Raw genomic sequence first — 14,249 nt, forward strand, 5'->3', positions numbered from 1 at the left:
CACTCCAAAAACCATATCATGTAGGAAAAACATATTCATAACTCCATTTTATCTTGGAAAATACATACATAAAAGCATTGTATCACAACTCAAATGACTTGTACATTCCAAAATAACTATCCAAACACTTCTAAAAGTCATATAATCCGAACTCATAACCCTCTGTTCAATCTTTTACTCCATAACCATATTTTTGTCTTATTCTAAACACCTTTTTGCATGAGATAACAATATCAAACACCACCTTTTTAAAAGGAACTTCATATTCTTCAACAAAAAATATTTTTCTCCATAACATAGGTTTAACAACAACAAAATGTAATGAATAGTAGCAGCAAAATATTTATTTTTCTAGCAACATCACCAACAAAACAGTAAATAACTCACATAGTATTTTTCAGTTCTGAAGGTTGAGTAGTGTTTCATAAATGACAAAAATCTTCAAGATAATAAACCAATCGGAATCGTTCCCTTGAACTAATCGTGAGATCTTCAAGGTCTCGCTCTGATACCACTTGTAGGAACCTATTTTGTCGATTGGATTGGTGCGGAATAATAATATCAAGAAGATAATCGTATGAACAATGAAGAACAAAATATGTGAGTAACTATGATGAATAGATAAAGAGACACAACATGATATATGAAGAACATTCATGGATGGGGAGAATCCCCACCCAAACACACACTCTCTCTCTCTCTCTCTCTCTCTCTCTCTCTCTCTCTCTAAAGTCTACATAGTGCACTTTTAAAATAAAATGACCCTCACCTCCACTTTATATACTAGTGGAGGGAATATGCTTTCATACAAGAGAATATTCTAACCTAAAAAACACTCATCATTATAGAGCATTTTCATGCTCCAACACATATTAAGTCATTTCCTTAAATAAAAATACAACTTTATGTTTCGGGTTATCAATTTCTAGCTACGATTAACTAGTTTTGTCAAGTCTTTTAATTTTTATAAATAAAAAAAATTAACGGATAGTTATTGGTTAGAAATTAATAGTATCTGGTTAATAGAAATAATCAATGCCCAAGTAAACCATAATACTTTGGATCTAAAGTGGAAAGTCTCTACCTACCAAATAGACTAGTTACACATTACATTACCCAACAAAAAAAAATATTTAACCGATACTTTTGTTAATTTAAATACAAGGGTGATCATCATCTATCAACTTTAGCAGATCATGTCACTAAATTAAATGCCAACCATGCATGGTTTACAATTCCTTAGAAATCCACCAAATCTAGTTATGGATCAAACAAATAAATTGATAATAATTTAATTTTAACATATAATTTGGTACAACATATAATTTAATCATTCCCATACCTAGCAGCACACCGTGATTTTCTCCACTGCAACTCTAGGTTTTTCCGGTAGCCACAGTGCCATCATTTCCGGCCAAAATCTTGTACTTATCCTTCCTCGTTAAATTGGTACACTCGTATGACAAAGTCGAAGCAATCATTCGTTGTATATAATTCGCAACATCGTGGCTTATCTTCCCATTTCCACAAGTTAAATCATAGGGTAACTTATTCAAGAAGGTTACTTCATAAGCTGGACTAGGGTTCATAAAAAAGTAAAACGGATCCATCGCTTTCCACCCTCTTGCGGTGGTGCCGTGAAACATGCACATCCTGTTTGACATCGCCACGGGAACCAACTCGTCAGTGAGTTCAGCAAACAGAGCTGAAAACCGGAGCAAAAATGGTTCTCTACAGGTTGTTCCTTCTGGGCATATCACCAAATCTCCTTCTTCTAGAAGCTTCTTGATCATGTTGGCATCGCTGGTTCGGTCCCTGGTTAACCGGACGGTTTTGATTGGAGAGATGATCTCCGAGAGTCTAGAGAGAGAGTATGTGACTGCCGGGATTGGGCGGCCGAGGGCGGTGGAGAGAAAAATAGGGTCGAGTAGGGTGCGGTGGGAGCAGATGAAGAGAACGCCGGTTTGACCGGTTGATTTTTTGGCCGCCGGCGGTTGTGTTCCTTTAATGGTGACTCGAACTCCGAGTACCCAAAAAGCATAGTAGACTAAAGGCATGGGGAGGAGCGCACCGGCGGCGATACGTAGACATGCAAGGAAGAACCCTACCGGAATCCAAAGAATGATGATGAGTGCTTTGAATGGTGTTGGCTTTTGGACTAATCGGCCGTCGTGGAACACCACTGGTTTTGGTAGCTTGTCCACCGTCACCGCCTTCACTTCCTCCGTGTCTTGTGGTACGATGTAACCTTCCTGAATTTAAGAGGAGTACAGTTGAGTATCAAGACATAAATGACTCCATTAAATTTCTAGTCAACGCGACCCTACCAAACTATTCGTTTGAGTTTTGTCTATTTTGACATAAAAGTCAAACCTCAAACTCTTTTTTTAGTTGTAAACGTAAACATGATATCTATTTTGACCGATATCAATCCATTTAGCTAAAATTAGTAAATCACGACTGTATTCATTTGCTGATAAATTTCGAAAAATAACATTTTTTCGGGTTTTAGATAAGACCTTGCATAATTTCATGTATGGGTAGTCGGTTTTCCGGTCACCAAGTGCCAACTCCGGTAGCGGCGTGTCTTCAAAAGCCTTCAAAAGCGCGTCAGCTTTGTTAACTCCGACGAGCACTCCGGGAGTTTTAACAAGTCCGGTAGCTCTTCCATTCCAACTATCGATCTCCGTTCCCATCACCAAATCGGCGCCCAAAAACTCCTTCAGAAACGGCTCCACCATCACCGTCGGGTTCGCCGTCAAAACACACCGCTTCCCACAAGCCGAGAACACCCGCCACGCCTCCGGGTGCAGGTCACTGGAGTAAAACTTCGGCAAGACTGCTCGCGCCACCGATTCGATGTCGGAAACCTTCATTCCGGCAAAGGTGGCAAAGATTAGAACACGGATACCGGCAGACTCTGAAATGAAGTAGTAGAGAATTCCGGCGATTGGAGAAGCTAGAAGCAAAAAGAGGAGTCTTAAAACTCCACCAACTTCAAATGCTACAAGGGCGAAATAAGGAAAAGAACTACGTCCCCGGAGCAAAGTTCCGTCCAAATCAGAGACTACAGTTTGTGATTCCCGGCCAAATGTTTCACATTTACATATCGCCGGAAATTCATGTGTGTATACAGAATTCTTCTGATTATCGGCCATTGTTGTCGGTGATATTGGAGAGAGATGGGGAATTTGGCGTTTGCCTTTCGTAATGAACGGATAAGTTTGGTGTTTGTTACGAGTATATATAGGGTTGTGAGGGAGGAGAATTGAAAATAATGGTATTTATGGTTGGTCAAAGTGTCAAATTTATTCAATCAGTTTCAATTTTGTTAAAATATATTTTACTTTTATGTAGTAAACTTATAAATAAATTAAAAAAAAAAAACTCGTTATCCAAATTAAAAATAATAATTTTTTAGATAGTTTTGTAAATAAATATTTTTATATAAAACTTTACTGGAAGTAAATTGTGATATTATAATTTTTTTCATTTAAACATTAACGTGGCCTTTCAAGTTTCAACTTCCAGCTAAAAGTTCATCTTTCCGTTTGTTATATAATTAATATAATAGTAATGAAGTTTCAACTTCCAGCTAAAATTTTAACTTTCCCTTCCTTACAGGATTAATATAATGGACTATAATAATAGTAATGTTTAATTTGATTTTAATTGGTTACATACAAGTTAAATATTTGTATATATTTTACTCTTGGAATTGAGCCAATAAATGAATAAGTATGTGCATTCATAAAATTAAGGTGGAAAATACAAAACATGGACATGTTTCTTTTTTCATCGGAATTCTATAATATATAAATATGCCTTTTACGTGATATTTTTGATAGATACCGTGTAAGAGTCAGAAATGCAATTTATCTTTTTTTTTTTATATATCTAACGTATGAATTAAAATTATCTAGAAAACACATAATAAAAGTTGAAACTTAATAAATTTTGTGATTGTAATCGATTTAATAGTAAATTACAGTTTTCGTTCTTTTGCTATCAATATTGTTCTTTTTATTAATTGTAATGCTAATTTTTCTAATAGTATTATAGTAATTTAGTTATTGCATAACTATGAGGAATATGGATACTAATAATTAAAAGAAAAGACTATCATTTGATACGAAACAATTTAAAATAGAGTTGATCCAAATTCTATTATTTATTATGTAGAAAAGATAATAACAATTAAAAGAAAATAAACGTTAAGGACTTAACATTCCCAATAACAAAGTTTTCTAAAGTTAAAAAAAAATATATAAAAAAAACAAGTTAAAAAAAATTTAAAAAAAAAAAATTAAAATAAACTATAAAAAAAAATCTTTAAATAAAAAGCTTATTTTTATCTGCAAAAGTTTTTTGAATTTGCTTATTTATAAGACCCACGAAAAATAATAAATAATTTACTTATTGTTGAAAACCTATAAGACTCATCAAATTATTGAAAAAAATTCTTGACAGATGCTTATTAATTAAGAAGTTTATTGAAAAATCTTTGGTTTGAAAATGGTCATTCAATAGTTTATTAATTTTCAAAAGTCTTTTGTTTTTAAAACTTATGAAAAAGCTCCCAAAAATTCATATTACAAATGTTTGAAGTGTATAATACTAATATTTTTTTTTATTAACTACATTGAAGTACATATTGTATATTTAACGTTTCATACTTTAGTCATGTTTCCTTTTATCCTCTTAAATAATTTTAAATTTCAAATATTTTTATTTATTTACTAATTAATTATTTTTATTAAATATTTTATGACATTTCAATTATGAAATATAAAATTATAACGATTTGTATAATTTTTTCAATTATTTTTTGCTATGACGTAGTATTTTTTCGTATTTATTTTTCCAAACGATGTGTTGTAGTATATATATTTTTTTCAAACAATGTATTATAATATTTCTAATAAATTAAGCACGATGTGTGTTTATAAAGTGACCACTCGAATACAATAGAGTGAATTTATATAATATTTTAGATAGATATAGATAAATTAGTTATTGTTTTTGTAACACCGCGTTTTCACTTTACATTATAATTTAATATAAACGTTTATTTAAAAAGTCGAAGTAGAAGTATATTACATTTTTAGCCAAAGAAGTCATCACGAAAGTTGTAGTAGTCGTGATGACGATTATGTAGGTATAAAGAACACCTAAATCTGACTTCGTATAAAAAAGTTATGATTTTTTGAAATTTTGCATGCAACCCTATATGGCAAACTATGTCGTAAAATATTTATCATAGATAATCTGCTTAGTAGCCTAAGCAATCTAAATGAAAGTCATGGTAATCATAATTCTGAGAATGTGCATATAAAGAACGCCTAAATCTAACTTCGTATGAAGAAGTTATGATTTTTCGAAGTATCGGTGTAACAGTGTGCGAGACAGAAATCGAAAATAAAATCGATTGATTGTTAGCCAAAATAATGTAAAAGAGAATCGAAAATCTCGTAAATACGAATCCGAAAATATAAAGACAGATGAGAACAGATTTTGTATGAATGAGTTATAATTTTTGCACGAACTTTAACAATATAAACTCTATAAAATATTAGTTCAAAATAGAGTGAGAATTAGCGGTTGAGATCCAAAGGAAAGTTGTAGTACTCGAAATAACCTATGCGTGAATATAAAGAACGTCGATAACGGAGCTCGTATGAGAGATATATGATTTTCCGAAGATCTGAAAAATTACCTGTGTGGGGTGACGTGGCAAAATGAGGGGGCACCATGTGGCAAAGACGACAACCACTTCTTCCACCGACCAAGCAACGTGGCACTAGTGATAGCGTGACACGTGGCACCTCCAAAGGACGGAGACGTCGCCAAAAGCGCGGCTCGATGTGCCTTCAGATGCAACCTATAAATATGTGCCGAATTCAACTCATTTCACACACAAAAACCATCCAATTCTCTCTGGAAACTCCACTCTGATCTCGAGCCTAATATTTTTGAGTTTGTGAGCATTTTAGCAAGGCTCTGTGGCGATAGAAATCCTAACGAAAAGAAGCATTCATAGTCAAAGTTCTGCCTGTGAACTATCCAACTTTTCGCTAGAAACTCTATAAGTTAAGTTGCACTTATTATGCTTTAAGTGTAACTTATATCCATATACATATCCATTATTATGAATTTATAAATAAGATTTATCAGTAATTCCAAATCATAATACTAATTGATCTACTTACGGGAGTGATGTCTAGGCCAGATCTAGTGAGGTGTTTAAAGGGGATTTTCCAAACTATATAATTTGTATACCAAACGGATCATACCTTCGATATGATCTTGCCTAGTTATTCCTTATTTGATAGAACTTGAAGTATGCATTGGGATTAGTAAAAGATCTAGCTTTTAATAATAGACTACCATAAATATTAATAAGTTATAATATTATAGGTTACTACTTGTTAGACGCGTTAACCACTAGCTAGATCGCAAGTTGGATAACTGATAGTTGTCCGAGTAATTGTCCAGGTGAGTTTTCTCACTATACTTTATATTGAAATATGTATTCATGTGTGCTAGGATATGGTTAGGTCGTAGTATGCTATTAGGTTGTGATATGTTATGATACCGATAGACTTGTTAGGTTGTTGCTTATAATATTATCTGTTTATATGTTAATATGATCTATTAAGGGCTAAGGCGCACTCGCTTTGTACGGAAGGCCAAGATGCAGGCATTTCAGCTTTGTGCTGAGTGCCAAGGGGTGAGTTGATGACAACAACAACTTAAGCATTGTGAGTCTAGATATTCACAAGGGATGAGTTGATGGGAACAACAACTTAAGTGTTGTGAGCCTAGATATTCATAAGAGCGGGGTGATAGCAACAACAACTTAAGTGTTGTGAGCCTAGATACGCGATGTATGCATGTATATGTATTGTGATGTATGGGATTTTGGAGAAATCACTATGCTTCGTGCCTACCCAGTTGATTACAAATAATTTCAGATACTTTTTTCGGATCGTGAGAAGGGCAAGGTTCGACTATACACTCACGTTGGCATCATGTTTTTCGCATAATTTAATTATACTATGATTTAATTGACCAAATCAAATGAAAAATTTGTTATGAAAATCAGGACATGACAAGTTGCTTTTAGAGCCTTGGTTTGAAAGAATTTAATGAACACTCGTGTGATTCCAGACTCAAACTAAGGATCTGAATATCTTAACAAATCTTTTAAAGAAAAAGAAATTTCTTCAAAAGGAAAGAATGTGATTCCGGAATTGTTCTTCGGATTTCGGACATGTTCTTGACATTCCACAGTTTTTTTTTTTCGGATTCCGAATTTTTAGTCTGAAATCCAGAATGTTAGTCGTAATTCTAGAATGCCATTCTAGAATTAGTCAAAAAATGGTTTTTTCTTGGCCCTGGATACCCCATTCTGGACAAATTGCCTATTTTTGCAAAAAAATTAAAAATTAAAAAAACTAGGTAATGTTTTTCAAATACACATTAAAAAATGATTAGATTATTTAATTTCCCTTGATTTAATTAAATAATAAAGTCTCATTTTCCTATTCTTTGCAAGGAGTTCGAGGATAGATTTCAGGTAGAAAACGAAGTTCTACAATCAAATAAGTGCATATAAGTGAAATTAATGAATTACCTAGGTCCTAGATTGACCTCGAGTGCCCTAGTAAGATGGTGTTTAGACGTTATCTCAAAGTGCGCTAGGAGTAGGATTTCGGAGACGAAATCTCTGTAAGTGGGGAAGAGTTGTAACACCCTATTTTCACTTTATAGTAGCATTTAATATAAACATTTGTTTATAAAATTCGAAGTAGAATTATATTATATTTTTAGCCAAAGAAATCATCACCAAAGTTGTAGCAGTCGTGATGACGACTCTGTAGGTATAAAGAACGCTCAAATCCGACTTCGTGAAGTTCCGCGTTTAGTACTATAAAATAAAGTGTCATAAAATATGAATAAGAGATATGTTTCTTATCCGCCTAAACAATCTAAATGACAGTCGTAGTAAGCGTAATTCCGAGAATATGCATATAAAGAACGCCTAAATTTGACCTTGTATGAAGAAGTTATGATTTTTCGATGTTTCGATGCAACACTGTGTGACACAGAAATCAAAATTAAAATCGATTGATTGTTAGCCAAAACAATGTAAACAATAATTGAAGATCTTGTAAATACGAATCCAACGATATAAAGGTAGACGAGAACGAATTTCGTATGAAGGAGTTATTATTTTTGCATGAACTTTAACGATAAAAACTCTATAAAGTATGAATTTAAAATAGAGTGAGAATTAACGGTTAAGATATAGAGGAAAGCTATAGTACTTAGAATTACCTACACATGAATATAAAGAACGTCGAAAACACAACCCATATGAGAAAGATATGATTTTTTGAAAATCAGAAAAATTGCCTATGGGGGGTGACGTTGCCCAATGAGGGGGCACCATATGGCAAAGATGGAACCCGCTTCTTTCACCGACCAAGCAACATGGCATTAGTGATAGCATGACACGTGGCACCTCAAAAGGATGGAGACCATCGCCAGAAGCGTGGTGTGGCGCGCCTTCAGATGCAACCTATAAATAGGTGTCGAATTAAGCTAATTTCGCACACAAAAATCTTCCAATTCTCTTTGGAAACTCGTCTCTGATCCCGACCCTGATATTTCTGAGTTTGTTAGGATTTTATCAAGTCTCTGTGGCGATAGAAATCCCGGCGAAAAGAAGTATTCAAAGTTGAAGTTCTGCCTGCAAACTTTTTGTCTTTTCGCTAGAAACTATGTAAGTTAAGTTTCACTTATTATGCTTTATTATAACTTATATTTATATCCATAGCCATTATTATGAATTTATAAATAATATTTATCAGTGATCCAAGGTCATAATGTTGATTGATCTACTCACGGGAGTGATTTCTAAGCTAGATCTAGTAAGGTGTTTAAAGTGGATTTTCCAAACAGTATACTTTATATACGAAATGGATCATACCTCCGATATGATCTTACCTGGTAATTCCTTTTTTGATAGAACTTGAAATATGCATTAGGATTAGTGAAGGACCTAGTTTTATTAACAGATTACCTTAGATATCAATAAGTTATAGTATTATAGGTTAATACTTGTTAGACACGTTAACCACCAATTGGATAGCAGATAGTTGTCATAGTAATTGTCCAGGTGAGTTTTTTCACTATAATTTATACTGTAATATTTATCCATGTGTGCTAGGATATGGTTAGGTCATAGTATGCTATTAGGTTGTGATATGTTATGAGTATGATAGACTTGTTAGGTTGTTTCTTATAATATTATATGTTTATATGTTAAGATCATTTGTTAAGGGTTGAGGTGCCGCGCTCCTGCTTTGTGTGGAAGGCCAAAATGTGGGCATTTCAGCTTTATGCTGAGTGTCATGGGGTGAGTTGATGAAGACAACAACTTAAGCGTTGTGAGTCTAGATATTCACAAGGGGTGAGTTGATGACAACAACAACTTAAGCGTTGTGAGTCTATACACTCACAAGGACGAGGTGATGACAACAACAACTTAAGTGTTTTGAGCCTAAATACTCGATGTATGCATGTATATGTATTGTGATATATGTTATTTTGGGGAACTCACTAAGCTTCGTGCTCACCTAGTTGATTACAAATGAGTTCTTGTACTTCTTCGGATCGTGAGAAGGGCAATGTTCTACTGTACACACGCATTGACATCATGTTTTCTGCATAATTTAATTATACTACGATTTAATTGAACAAATAAAATGAATATTTTTATAAAAATCGGGACGTTACGATTTTGTAAAAAAAACTTGAGGTTAACCATTAGAAAAGTTATTTAATTATAGATTAATGTTACAAAATTATTTAATATAAGATGGTGCTCTTAAAGTTTTGACTCTAACAAACTACCAAAAAATAATGATTAAAAAAGTATGATAAGTAAAAATAAAGTATAAATAATAGCACTTTACTATTAAAAATGCTCTAAAGAAGGTTTGACTTTTGGGTCAAGCCCAATCAAGTTCATTTAAATGGAAGCCAGTGAAATGAAATATTTTAATAAAAATAATTATAATTAGATATTTTTAAGATGACTTTTTATAAAATTTTTACTGTCATGTAAGTTTCAACTCGAAAAAAAATTATATTCTCACAAAAAAAATCTAAATCTTATTTATAGAAAGCAAGAATCTTACTTTTTGAAAATTAATTAGATAAAATAATAAAGTATAATTAAAATGATGAAGGAGTGCTAGTAGACAGCCAATAAATTAACAAGGTCAATGAAAAAAATATTAAATGAAAAAACTCTTGCAATAGCTTATTTGACTTTAAACTTATTTGATTAAGAAAGCATTTATTGTGGATGATCTAACATTAATATGGTAATAACAAGATAACTATATGGAGAAGATTAATGGTTAAAGGGTTATTATTCCAAAATATATCCCTTAACACTGCCTCATAATAGAAAAATACATTGAGGATGAATTTATAGGATTCGAGTCCATGTTTTATGACATCTTATTAATATTGATACATGGGTGATAAACATCAACAATTTAAGGGCTTGGGAGGTCTTGGAGCCTTCAGTTAGCATTGATAAAGATAATTCTCTTTTTCTAGTGCTCTTAATATTTTAGGAACTAAATTATGGAATTAGATTAATATGGGTTCACCGGATAGGGATACATGTGATTAGATAAACGATTTCGAGTAGTAAATCACACATGGAACTTAGGGTTCTAAACCAAGAGTTAAAATTGAGTTGGGGTTGTTTATGACCCAATTATAAATAACTGAAATTATAAATAAGTGATAGACTATGTCATTGATGTATAAGGATGTGGTGTCTGGTCGTGTATAAGAGACTTGGATTGGGTACCATGGGATCTTGAATCATAACCATGTGAAAAGGTGTCTTCTAACCGTTTAAGGCTGATATCATGTGGAATGTCATAGCTACGCATGGCTCATCTTCCTGGTTGTGTTCCTAGTAGCCCAACATCATGAATACATTTTGTGAGAAGTCACGAACATATGAGAAGATTATATAGTCATTTGGTATTTAACAATACTATGTTGGTTTTCACAAACATGAAAGGTATGGTTTTGAGGTTTTATATGGGTTTAATTAAGTGTCTAAAGGTTATAATTGTCTTATTAAGGTCCTAATAAAAATAGGTTAAAGTTGTAATGGGGGTAAACGACCTTACTATATTATTAAGACTTCAAGTGTGTATGGTTGTGTAATATGTCTTATATAGGGGAATCATAGTTCTCGTAGATTATGAAGTTGTGTTGTTTCCTCAAATGACACTGATGTATGTTCCTATTGTTGCAAATATACATCACACTAAAAGGTTCCTATTGTTGCAAATATACATCACACTAAAAGGTTATATATTTCCTCATGCACCATTATGAAAAATATTTATGATATTTATATTATATAATATAACTACTTGGGCATTTGTATGTGGTTTTACATGATTCTATATTATCATGATTTTATTTCATTATTAAGCATGTTTAAATCATCTATAGGTATTCGGTTTGTGATTATCGAGGGACTCAATCCAATGTTTTGATGAGATATAGTTATCCTTTTCCTTCATGCAAGTTATGCTTTAGGGGTTTTGTAGCATTCTTATAGAGATAACAATTGATAAGGTAATGATAACGTCGTTTGCTAGTGGACCTATATGATAGATAATCCCCCACATAACACATACTTCAATGGTCCATGTTGTGAGCATGAAGTCATAATAAATATTGATTTTCCAATTCTAAACCTAGTTGGTCTGTTCATCGGTCACCCCACATGGTTTATCAGTGCTTTTAGATGTTTTCTAGTGTTTCCATATTTAGGTTTTGTGTTTTGATTTACAATGCTTGTATTGATTATGTGTCATATTTGATGGTTCTTGTTTACACCGATATATATATATATATATATATATATATATATATATATATATATATATATATATATATGCATGTGTATGATGGTGTGTATGTTTTATTTTTCGTTATCACATGTACATCTCTCATCAGGATTTTTTTATCAAGTTGTATTTTTGTGGTATGTATCTTATGGTATAGGTTGTAAAAGCTCTTGGCATTAACATGGTTAGAAATTCTCAATTTTTAGAATGAGTTTTGAGGATAATTGATATTATATTTGAAGACATTCCAATTTGAAAAAAAAACATACCAAATACTACATTGATGATGAAAAGCAATACATTAGCCATTAGGTTTAGAACTTTTGGTATAATTTGCTAGTTTTTGCTGAGTTTTAGTGACTTGGTATAATAGTTTTGGTATAAATTATCTCTGTTTTTGTACAGAGCTATAACCCGGTGATATAACATTAGTTTAAGATAGTTAGGTGTTGATGAATACCTAAGTTTGAACCAAGATTTATCATGAATAAGTTATAGGAATGTAGTTTTAGAATACGTTGTGTCGATTTCTATATTCTTTTGACTTTGTTATTATTATTGGTTACTTGTTTTAATAATAAATAATTATCAACATTGGCTTATTATAGAGTAGTGTATCACTTTGGAAGAACTAAGGAAGTGGAATTTGCAACATATTTAAAACTATTCAAGGAGAGGAATGAGCCACTTTTTCAAAAGGAGAGAATCTTAATGGTATTTTCTATTAAAGGAGATAATGGGATCAATTTATTAAGGGAGAGACCCTTAGTAGGATTCATATCGAGTTTCTTATGATTAGTCCTCATGGAGGTAGGGAGGAACTGTGGAATAAAGTTCATGTTTTTAAATCATTTTATGATTTGGTAACCTCTAAAACTTAAGTGGAGTTATGATCCAACGATGTAGTATGGCGGGTTAAGAAAAAAGGGCATGCCTTTAACTCTTGCTTGTGTTTGAAGTAACTAAAAGTGTAAAATTATGTTTATATTAGTTAGGGGGATAAAGGTTCTATAGTGGTGGATTGTTATAAGAAGGATTATTAACGAGTAGATTTATGGTTGGGTCGCCACCAGATCCTTATAAGTTGGCAAGCTTTGTAGTAACACCCACATTTTTAAGCACTTTTGATTTTAATAGTATGAATGAGAAATTTGAAAACATGAAGCATAAGGTTTAATACGATGAGTTGTCAAAGTACAATGTCTAATATGTGTTGGAGTAAACTATGAGGTGTGCAAATATGAGGTTCTTATAACCCTTAAAACATAATATGAATATTAAAAAAGAATAGGATGCTCTTTCCATATAATTTTGAATCACCCAAATTAAGTTTAAGGTGACACAGTTATGAATAGATCAAGATCGCAATGTAAAATTAATGGTTTGATGAAAATCTTCATGGACGGTAAAAACATTTGATGTGCACAAAAGTACCCACTAATTTTATATTTATAACCTAACGAACTTAACTAACTAAAATGCACCTAGGCAGTGTACCTAGTCGAATTATAGAATAGTTGGGTAAGTCGGGTGTCGATCACAGGGAACGATGTTGACTAATTAATCTACTTACTATTAACCTAATTATTAACAAAGGAAGGGGTTTTATCTAATTTTGCAAGTTTAGATGAACTTAATTCTTTAACACAAATTCAATCAATAAACAAACACTTCTGTTAGTTCGAATCCGCTTTCACTCAATGGTTTATAAATTAGTCATGACAATTACTGTTGGTTACCAATTAAAACAGTATTAGCAATTTAGGTCTAAATTTACTAATATTAACTAATTCATGTAGAACTATGTATGGTCATACAATAGCTAACACATAATCAATTATTTGGTGGATTGGAGCTACGTAAGATTGAATTGATAAACACAATTATGGTCATAATATGAGTTCTCTAGCACAGCCAAATTCATTAATTCAAGTTCTTAACTAAGATTGGTTTGATCTTAGCTCTATTAATCTAATATTCACTAAATTACTAGGTGTTAAAATTCATGCAGAATAATGGTCATTAACTACACAGAATAAGAAGTTTAAGCAATTAAATTAACAAGTCAAGCATGCTAGGCAAACCAATCAAACACAAGACATAACCAACAAGCAAAGTCTAGTTTAATTAAATAAAACCATGAGTTCCAGCTTCATCTAGCTAACAGAAGCAGCTAGATTTAGCTGGACATCCTAGCAAATAAGCAAACACAATCCATAATTAAAAACATAATAAAAGTGTACCAAACTATGAATCAAATTATGAACTTCTTATTCCTTGGTGTTGAAA

At 32.4% G+C, this 14,249-nt stretch overlaps 1 protein-coding gene across 1 annotated transcript; it reads right to left on the reverse strand.

Annotated features, from left to right (window-relative positions):
- Positions 1–1,318: 1,318 nt before the first annotated feature.
- On the reverse strand, positions 1,319–3,190 carry LOC145103665 (glycerol-3-phosphate acyltransferase RAM2-like). Its single transcript, XM_079040949.1, has 2 exons — positions 2,520–3,190; positions 1,319–2,252 (listed from the first exon to the last, which is right to left on the reverse strand). The coding sequence occupies exons 1-2, from the start codon at positions 3,156–3,158 to the stop codon at positions 1,377–1,379; spliced, it is 1,515 nt and encodes a 504-aa protein (XP_078897075.1). The 5' UTR covers positions 3,159–3,190; the 3' UTR covers positions 1,319–1,376.
- Between the last annotated feature and the right edge of the window lie 11,059 nt (positions 3,191–14,249).

The sequence above is a fragment of the Lactuca virosa genome, chromosome 4, assembly GCF_052849685.1.
Source record: "Lactuca virosa cultivar CGN04683 chromosome 4, Lactuca_virosa_CGN04683_v6, whole genome shotgun sequence".
Classification (NCBI taxonomy): Eukaryota; Viridiplantae; Streptophyta; class Magnoliopsida; order Asterales; family Asteraceae; genus Lactuca; species Lactuca virosa.

Coding starts and splice junctions, on each gene's coding strand:
- LOC145103665 (XM_079040949.1), bottom strand. CDS start 3,158: ATGGCCGATAATCAGAAGAATTCTGTATACACACATGAATTTCCGGCG. Junction 2,253..2,519: donor CATACATGAAATTATGCAAG/GTCTTATCTAAA, acceptor TCTTAAATTCAG/GAAGGTTACATCGTACCACA.